The sequence below is a fragment of the Medicago truncatula genome, chromosome 6 (assembly GCF_003473485.1).
Source record: "Medicago truncatula cultivar Jemalong A17 chromosome 6, MtrunA17r5.0-ANR, whole genome shotgun sequence".
In the NCBI taxonomy this organism is placed as follows: Eukaryota; Viridiplantae; Streptophyta; class Magnoliopsida; order Fabales; family Fabaceae; genus Medicago; species Medicago truncatula.
Window position 1 is genome coordinate 38,969,244 of NC_053047.1, and position 9,589 is coordinate 38,978,832.

Consider the following 9,589-nt stretch of genomic DNA (forward strand, 5'->3'; position numbering starts at 1 on the left):
CTAATGCAGTGCAGTGAAAATAATAATGTGGTCGTGTTCTTAAAATGCAGTCAGTGTATAGACTATTTTTTAAAATGTAATGTAGAAAAGAGAACGATGTGATTGTTTATTGTATGAAGTACAAAGAAAAGAACAACGTGACTGTGTCTTGTAAAGAATTGCACATAAGAGAAGAAGATGAGTGTTTTTGTAATTCAATGTAGAGAAGAGAACCATGTGATGTTTCTTGCAAGATGGTTATTTCCTGTAATGCAATGCAAAGAAGGGAACAAAATCCATAAAAGAGAACAAGGTGAGTGTTTCTTGTACTAGCTCATGCCCATGTGTGGCTAGGCTATAGCCACACATGAATTTTAAAAAGATTATAATTTTTTTTTAGCGACCGAATTTTCAATCACTAGAGTATTAAAATTGATCGCTAATATGTTTAGCAACAGAAATAGTGTTTGAAAATTCAGTCGTGAAAGTAAAAAAATGGTCTCTAATACAATATTTAACGACATAAATAATGACTGAAAATTCTGTCGCTAAAGTATAAAATATTAAAAATCGATCATTATTTCAGTTGCTACTTATTTAACCACACTTAAAATGTATTCTAGATTCGTCCGTCCGTACGTATAAGTGGTACTAAATTCACCATCATATATCAACAAGTAAAAGTAGTACTCTACCCACCAAATACATTCCCTCTACCACTACCCACCAAGACATCCTATGAGGGGTTTGCATACCATTCCTAAAGTAAGTACGGATACCCTATTTCCTCCTGCCAAACAGGAATGATAAGTAAACACAATAATACAAACATAAATATGACACCATACACTGTTACTCAATACTTATGTTTTTTCTTTTTTCTTTTTCCTCCAAAAATTTCCACTTCTTGAAATATGATACGAAGGACAAAATCATGATACCTTTCTGTTTGAAGCATCCAAAAAAAAATCACAATAATCATATTGACAAAAAATAAAAAATGGAGATTTTTTAAGTCTGGTCTAAAATTTGATAACCGGATAATGAAAATGGTACTCCCTCCGTTTCATAATACTTCTCCATTTTAGAGAATAATTTTATTTTACAATACTTGTTACTTTCAAGTTTCAATGCAACATTAATTATTGTCTTGTTAATAATACCCTTGCATATTTATTGTAGAGAGAGAAAAAAAAAATGAAATAATAAATGATTAAGGGTATTACAGAAAACATACACATATTTTCATCAAAAATAACAAAATTTATTTGATTTTTTGGTTAATGCAATTTCTCCAAAATGGACATGTATTTTTCAAAATGAAAAATGGGAAACGGGGATAGGTTCAAAATCAGATTACTTTTTTTACAAAAAAACTAGATTGAAAAATTCCAATTTGAAACTTATGATTTCTCAATAAAATAAAACTATTTCTTGTATCATTTAATGAAAACTTTAAGTATCCTATGGCTGCAAGTGCAACAGTTATGATTTGTTATCCATGGTTGTTTGCAAGCCTTGGGATTGGAGAGTTTAAGAGGAAGTTCAGGATATTTAATTTGATTAACATATGCAACAACTTTTTTATTAAAAATAATAATTATTTAATAGAAAATTATATTTTCTGTTCGTTCTAAGATATTTAATTAATTTTGTGTGGAAAAAATATATTATACGTTGTTTTACAAATTTGTCCTTAATAAATGAAAATATGTTAACGATAAATGAAAAAATTGAAAGAAGAGAGAATAAATAGTTGAAGATATAATAGAAAAGTAAAATTAATTCTTCATTGGTATTGCAAATCGACATATAATTTGAGAGGATAGTGTCCGAGTATAAGGCAAAACCAAAAAGTAGAAACCTTCTGTTATTTTGTTTCGTGTGGATTTTTTTTTTGGTTTTCGTACGTAATGATTTAATGTTATTGATTAAACTTCTTAAACTTTCAGGCCACAATCTCGAGAGATGAAAAAGATTGTTCGGACGATAATGAATATATTGAAGTACAAATCTTCATGTGTTTCAAAAGATTTAGTTGGGATTAATTCTCCTATAGAAGCATTACAAAATCATTTGCTTTTGGACTCGGATGATGGTGTTCGTGTTATAGGAATTTGTGGAATGGGAGGAATAGGGAAGACAGCCCTTGCTATGACTTTGTATGGCCAAATATCTCATCGATTTAGTGCATCCTGTTTTATTGATGATGTAAGCAAAATTTATAGATCAGGTGATGGTCCCCTCGATGCACAAAAGCAAATCCTACTTCAAACTGTCGGCATAGAACACAATCAAATATGCAATCATTACAGCGCAACTAATTTGATGCGAATAAATCTATGTCATGAAAGGGCCCTTCTGATTCTTGATAATGTAGATCAAGTTGGACAATTGGAAAAAATAGCTGTGCGTCGTGAATGGTTAGGTGCAGGGAGTAGAATTATTATCATTTCTAGAGATGAGCATATATTGAAAGAGTATGGAGTGGATGTAGTTTACAAAGTTCCACTTTTGAATCAGGCCGAGTCTCACATGTTATTTTGTCGAAAAGCTTTCAAAGTTGAGAAAATTATTATGAGTGATTATCAAAATTTGGCAGATGAGATACTGAATTATGCTAAAGGTCTACCGCTAGCAATTACAGTATTGGGCTCATTTTTGTTTGGTCGTAATGTGACTGAATGGAAGAGTGCATTGTCCAGATTGAGAGAAAGTCCAGATAATAATGTCATGGATGTGCTGCAGATAAGTTTTGATGGTCTAAATCTTACGGAAAAAGAAATGTTTCTTCATATTGCTTGTTTTTTCAACTTTCTGCACGAGAAAAGAGTTAAAAACATTCTAAATAGTTGTGGATTTCATGCTGATATTGGATTAAGAGTTCTCCTTGATAAATCACTTATAAGCATTGATAATTCAATAATTAAAATGCATTATTTGTTGGAAGAACTAGGCAGAAAAATTGTGCAAGAAAGTTCAAGCAAAGAGCAAAGAAAGTGGAGCAGGTTGTGGTCCCATGAACAAATCTACAATGTTATGATGGAGAAAATGGTAAAGTTTCTGTTTAGAATTAAAAAAACATATTTCCATTTTTGCAAACACTATAAATATTGGAAGTAATTTATTTTTTCTTTTATGTTTTGCAATGCTTTAGGAAAAGCATGTTGAGGCCATATCTTTGATTGGATGGATTGATATGATAGTTTAAGGCTTGTCAAAAATGAGTAATCTTAGATTGCTCATCATCATCAGCTATGGAAATTATGGTGGAAATGTCGTCTCAGAAAGCCCGAATTGTCTTTCGAACAAATTAAGATATGTTGAGTGGCTTGAATATCCTTTCAAGTATTTGCCATCAAGTTTTCACCCCTATGAACTTGTAGAATTGATCTTGGCGAGAAGCAGCATTACGCAACTATGGACAAACAAGAAGGTACTGTAAATTATCTTATTATTACTAATTATCTTAGAACTATAAACAAATTAGAAACAATTATCTTTTAATCAAAGTAATGGCTCTATTTTTGTTTGTTTTTTATGTCACAGTATCTTCCCAATTTAAGAAAATTGGATCTAAGTCACTCCATAAATCTTGTAAAGATAATAGATTTTGGAGCGTTCCCGAATCTTGAGTGGCTAAGTTTGGAAGAATGTATAAACCTTGTGGAGTTGGATCCATCTATTGGACTTCTAGAAAAGCTTTCTTACTTGAATTTAGACGGCTGCTATAGTCTGGAAAGCATACCCAACAACATATTCAGTCTTAGCTCTCTTGAAGATCTAAATATGCGTGGCTGTTCCAAAGTGTTTGATGATCCAATGCATTTGAAGAAGCCTGATATAAGTGAAAGTGCATCACAAGATTCAACAGACACATACTTGTTGCCTTTGTTGTGCAGATTATATCTTTTGCGTACAGTTGACATTAGCTTTTGCCGTCTAAGCCAAGTGCCTGATGCAATTGAATGTTTAAGCTCGCTAGAAAGATTAAATTTAGGGGGAAACTATTTTGTGACACTACCTAGCTTGTGGAAGCTTTCCAAACTTGTATATTTAAATTTGGAGCATTGCGAGTTGTTGGAATCTTTGCCTCAACTTCCTTCTCCTACCACTATTGGGCGGGATCGTCGTGAGAACAAATGGTGGACTACAGGATTGGTCATTTTTAACTGTCCGAAATTGGCTGAGAGTGAGAGGGAGCATTGCAGGAGCATGACATTTTCATGGATGGCACAATTCATTAAGGCATATCCACACTCCTACCCTGCCTATTTGGATGAGTTTCATATTGTTGTTCCAGGAAGTGAAATACCGAATTGGATCAACAATCATAGCATGGGTGATTCAATACCAATAGAGTTCTCTCCTCCTATGCATGACAATATCAATGATATCATTGGCTTTGTATGTTGTGCAGTATTTTCCGTGGCGCCTCCAGATTCAATATTCACACCATGGGATCCACCGTGGGTCAGAATTACGGGTATAAGTGATATCAAATTGAAAATCCCTGTAATTATCAATGGAAGTTTTCGCACGACCAAATCAAGTCACCTATGGATAATCTACTTCCCTCGAGGGTCACGTCATGAATTTCGAAAAATCCATTTTGACATTTTTTCGGCTAAAATTTCACCTATGAGGGTGAAGAGTTGCGGATATCGTTGGGTATGTAAACATGACCTACAAGAGTTACGGAAAATCCTTGGCTCGGAAGTGAAAGAATTTGGCAATTGAAGATGAGACACAACCACAACTGCAAGCAGAACAATAATCTTTCATCTCATAAGTCATAACTAATTCACAAAGAAACAACTGATTGGATCACAAGAGGGTCATGAAGAATATCAACATGAAATGTTTGGATTTTTAAAGTTTTTTTTTGAGTAAATTATATGAGGCACTGACACGGACACATGACTCGACATGAATATATTGACATGTTAACACTAATACTAATTTAAAAAAAAAAAATGACGCAATTATATGTGATGTGTTGTGTGTCCGACACCGAGACAATGTTTTCTGTGTGAATAACAGCCTATGAAGCACATACACTCCGCAGATTAGGCGTGTCTCGATGTTGGACACGCGCGGGTGTCTGACACAAACACATGTTACACATATGATTACATTGAATTACGTCATTTTTTTCAAATTATTACTGATGTCAACATGTCAGTGTACGTGTCGTGTTTGTGTCTGTGTTAATAATAGAAAGGAAGAAGTTGCAGCTGCAACAGAATCAAACAGTGATGCGGTTGAGCCTGGCCTTGTTGTTACAGAATCAGACATTACATCAAGTGCACAGTCCTCAAGAAACAGAAGGTTCTTGTTTTCTATCTAACTTTTTCGTATTTTACATATGAAAATACCAATTGTATGTCTTCTCACAAAATTATAAATGGATCTAAACATATTGTTTTTGCAATTAGATGCATGTAAACAGCTTTTATGATTAACTTACCAAATAATGTTTCCTTTTAATTTACGTAGATGAAGTTGTTCCTTTTTTTGCAATAATGTTTTCATTAACTTTGAATCATGTATGACAGATGTAACAGAAGAAAACGATTAAGGTCCCTCTCCTGAGAGTCCTGCCACTGAAGAAGAAGTGCAAGAGCAGACACCTGTGGTAGTACAAGTTGAAGATGAAGAAGTTGCAATTGCATCCGAGACAAACAACAACTTATCTAATTCTAATGGACAAACCGGCATTACTTCTTCAGACAAAGGCTCGAGTAATGGTTTCAATTTCATCTTATTTGCTTAATGTTTCTATTCTAATTTTTCTACATCTAATAGAAGTAAATATGTTAGACAGATTTGAATTTATACATGTATTTCAATTTTTACATGTAAATGTAAAAGAGAAAAAATTAATTATACTTCCATTTTGCCCATCTTTTCATATTGTTTTGCCTCTTGTGGATTGATATATTTGAACTTATACACTCATATTAGCACTTGTGAGACTGTTTCGAAGAGTTAATGGAAACAACTAATGACATGTCCACAAAAGTTGTTTTCAGCTTATTTCCATATGTTGTCTAGAAAAGCTTATGAAAATCACTTGTAGGAAAACAGTGTGACTTCATTTTATCTTGTTATAAAAATAGCTTATACATATGCAATTTTATGATAAGTGTTTATCTTTAAATTCTTACATAAGATTTCTATTTTTTAAATGTCTATTCCACCCCCTTTGGATTGCAGCAAACCAACACTTACATGAAAAGGCGCAAGCATACCTCAGAAAAAAGGGTCTCTCATCCGCTGACAAGAAATCCGGAAGACGAGTTGCTGAAGGAAGAATCGGTACATACATTCACGATTCACGCATTAGTGTTCTAATTGAAGTGAAATGTGAAACGGACTTTATCGGTAGAAGTGAGAAATTCAAGGAGTTGGTTCATGATCTTGCAATGCAGAGAGAAGACCTTGCTTCAAAAGCCGAGAACAGAAGAGAAAAAATTGTTGAGGGAAGAATCTCAAAGAGATTAGGAGAGCTTGCTCTTCTAGAGCAGCCTTTCATTAAGGATGACAGTGTTTTAGTAAAAGACTTGGTGAGGCAAAGTATAGCTGCCATTGGCGAGAACATTAATGTGCGGCGTTTTGTTCGGTTCACTCTTGGAGAAACAATTATAGCTTAAAAAGTTTTCAAGAAAAGTATTTGTTGCATTTTCATAGGAAGAAGTATACAACAGAGTGAGATCAATTTTGAAAACAGAAATCATAATAACCAAATGTTGATTAGACGCCAAACTCTGAATTGTTTGTTTCATTAATTCTTAACATTTGTTACTTCTCATGTAAATGATAATAATCATCAATCATTGATCTATTCAAGGATAGCCACTCTTTGATTACAGTATACAAATATTGTGAAATTTACTCTATAAGTTATGCATATATCTAAAAAGTGAAAGCTTAAAGGAAGCGATAAAGTTGCTCGGTAACATGAGTTTTGCTTCCGTGTTCATAGAGCTTGATTGTAAGCAAGTGGATAAATGGCACCTTTTGTAAGCTCTTCATATTCATAAAGAGCTTACAAAAGGTGCCAATTATGAGTGTGTTAATGAATATGGTAGAATGTTTCAATTTATGGATATAAAAAATAACACAATTATTGGCACCTTTTCTTCATCTTTGGGAATGAAATGACGAAAGTGCCCTTACTTTTCCTCAACCCCTTAACGTTCATTATTCATGAGCTTGAAACCCAGAAAAGAATCTTATCAACTTTCTTTTGCTCTTCAACCTCAAAACCCATAACCATCATAAATTCCAACAACAACTGAAGCTGTTTCTTTCTGAGGTTTCTGTTACTTTCTCACCTCCTCCAGCGCTTTCTCAAAGACTTGCTGCCACTCTTTTCGACGATAAAGACATCGAATTTGATCGACTTAAGATAATTCCTGAAATAGGTTTTCACGAATTTGTGTTTTTTGTCAAATAACTGTTCTTGCTTATTTAGAATTTTTGTTTGTGTTGGAACTAAATGAGTCGGTTCCTTTTTGTTTGTATATTCCAATATAGTTCTTTAACAATTGAACTTATTCAGATGGCTAGCAGCAGTAACTCATCTACAGCTCTTGTAACTTCTTCAAGAAGAAACTATTATTATGATGTATTTGTCACTTTCAGAGGTGAAGACACTCGCAACAATTTCATTGATTTTCTTTTTGATGCCTTTGAAACAAAAGGTATTTTTGTATTTCGGGATGATACAAATCTTCAAAAAGGTGAATCCATAGGGCCTGAGCTTCTTCGAGCAATCCAAGGATCTCATGTTTTTGTTGCCGTCTTCTCAAGAAATTATGCTTCCTCGACATGGTGCTTGCAAGAATTAGAGAAGATTTGTGAATGCATTGAGGAATCTGAAAAACATGTTCTTCTTGTTTTCTATGATGTTGATCCTTCTGAGGTTCGAAAGCAAAGTGGGATTTATTCTGAAGCTTTTGCCAAACATGAACAAAGATTCCGACAAGACTCTCAGATGGTGTCAAGATGGAGAGAAGCTCTAAAACAAGTGGCGAGTATCTTTGGTTGGGATCTACGTGATAAGTAAGTAATCTATCTTTTTTTTTTTTTGTTGTACAAATTATAAGGTGAAGGGATGGTGCACGAGTCCATGACAGAAATTCAAAGAGTACTTGTCAAATGATTTACATTTACCTTTCTCTAAAGACACTAACAAAACTCAAACTTGAATCCTCATAGTCCAATGCCTTGGTTAATGTTATTGAACAACTTTTTAACTTTCAGGCCACAATCTTGAGAGATTAAAAAGATTGCTCAAACAATAATGAATATATTGGAGTGCAAATCTTCATGTGTTTCAAAAGATTTAGTTGGGATTGATTCTCCTATAGAAGCGTTACAAAATCATTTGCTTTTGGACTCGATTGATGGTGTTCGTGCTATAGGAATTTGTGGAATGGGGGGAATAGGGAAGACAGCCCTTGCTGAGACTTTATATGGCCAAATATCTCATCGATTTAGTGCATCTTGTTATATTGATGATGTAAGCAAAATTTATAGATCATATGATGGTCCCCTCGATGCACAAAAGCAAATCCTACTTCAAACTGTTGGCATAGATCACCAACAAATATGCAATCATTACAGCGCCACTAATTTGATACGAAGAAGGCTATGTCGTGAAAGGGCCCTTCTGATTCTTGAAAATGTAGATCAAGTTGAACAAATGGAAAAAATAGTTGTGCGTCGTGAATGGTTAGGAGAGCTTTCTCTTCTAGAGCAGCCTTTCATTAAGGACACATTTTATCTGTATCGAGGATACATGAAGACTAAGTTGTGTCATTGCCCCATTTCCTCCGCACGATTCTATTTTTGTTCTGACAGAGATTATATAATCGTGTGGAGGAAAAGATTGTCGAAGTGTAATTTTTCCAATCCATATATCATCCCATAATCGGATTTGGTTTATCTGAGTTATCAATCGATTCTACCATTGTCTTATTGAAAATAAAGATGGACTATAAACTTTTTATCTTTTTCCAACAAAACAAAAAACAAAACGTTTTGTTTTATCTCAGTTTTTAAAGGATATATATGTAATCTTGTAACAATATATATTGTTTCTCTTTAAAAAAATTGTTTTAAAAGTTTGAGTTTTCCTCTCTTTTTTGTACAAATATTTTTTGATTTTTCTTTAGACCACATATCGTTTAATTTTTATCAACAATTAAATATGATTTCTTGCTCAAAAAAAATTAAATATGATTTTGTTTTTTGTTAACAAAAAACAAGAAGTTATACTCTAAATAATATTGTGTCATCTACCAAACAAAAAGAACATTTTTTTTATCAAAAAAGTTTAATTTATATACAATGCTAGTCTAGTATATAATTTTTTTACATATGTATCCATTGTTTAATGAGTTATAAATAAATAAAGGGTTTGTCTAACACGTGCAATATTGCACATGTTAAGGTAATCAAGAGTAGCTTTTTATTGAAAATCAACAATTTTTATTCAAAAGCTACATATTTATTATAAAAAACACAAGTTTCAAATCAAAGTTACTACTTTAAACTTTTTAACATGTGCAAATTTGCACATGATAGAAAAACCTATAAA

General features: G+C 33.1%; 2 protein-coding genes across 4 annotated transcripts; both read left to right on the forward strand.

The window, feature by feature from the left end:
- Positions 1-1,971: 1,971 nt before the first annotated feature.
- On the forward strand, positions 1,972-3,190 carry LOC11426890 (disease resistance protein RUN1). Its single transcript, XM_024785783.2, has 2 exons — positions 1,972-3,033; positions 3,137-3,190. The coding sequence occupies exons 1-2, from the start codon at positions 1,972-1,974 to the stop codon at positions 3,188-3,190; spliced, it is 1,116 nt and encodes a 371-aa protein (XP_024641551.2).
- A 3,605-nt stretch (positions 3,191-6,795) lies between these two features.
- On the forward strand, positions 6,796-8,934 carry LOC11440946 (disease resistance protein RPV1). 3 transcript variants are annotated; one of them, XM_039835100.1, is made up of 3 exons: positions 6,796-7,393; positions 7,547-8,049; positions 8,251-8,407. In XM_039835100.1, exons 2-3 carry the CDS (start codon positions 7,547-7,549, stop codon positions 8,261-8,263), a joined length of 516 nt encoding a protein of 171 aa, XP_039691034.1. In that variant the 5' UTR covers positions 6,796-7,393; the 3' UTR covers positions 8,264-8,407. The 3 variants fall into 3 exon arrangements, with proteins under 3 accessions (XP_039691034.1, XP_024641553.1, XP_024641552.1); XM_024785785.2 differs by having other exon boundaries at positions 6,796-8,049; XM_024785784.2 differs by lacking the exon at positions 6,796-7,393 and having other exon boundaries at positions 7,915-8,049; positions 8,251-8,934.
- The last annotated feature ends 655 nt before the right edge of the window (positions 8,935-9,589 follow it).

Coding starts and splice junctions, on each gene's coding strand:
- LOC11440946 (XM_024785784.2), top strand. CDS start 8,291: ATGAATATATTGGAGTGCAAATCTTCATGTGTTTCAAAAGATTTAGTT.
- LOC11426890 (XM_024785783.2), top strand. CDS start 1,972: ATGAATATATTGAAGTACAAATCTTCATGTGTTTCAAAAGATTTAGTT. Junction 3,034..3,136: donor ATGTTATGATGGAGAAAATG/GTAAAGTTTCTG, acceptor GCAATGCTTTAG/GAAAAGCATGTTGAGGCCAT.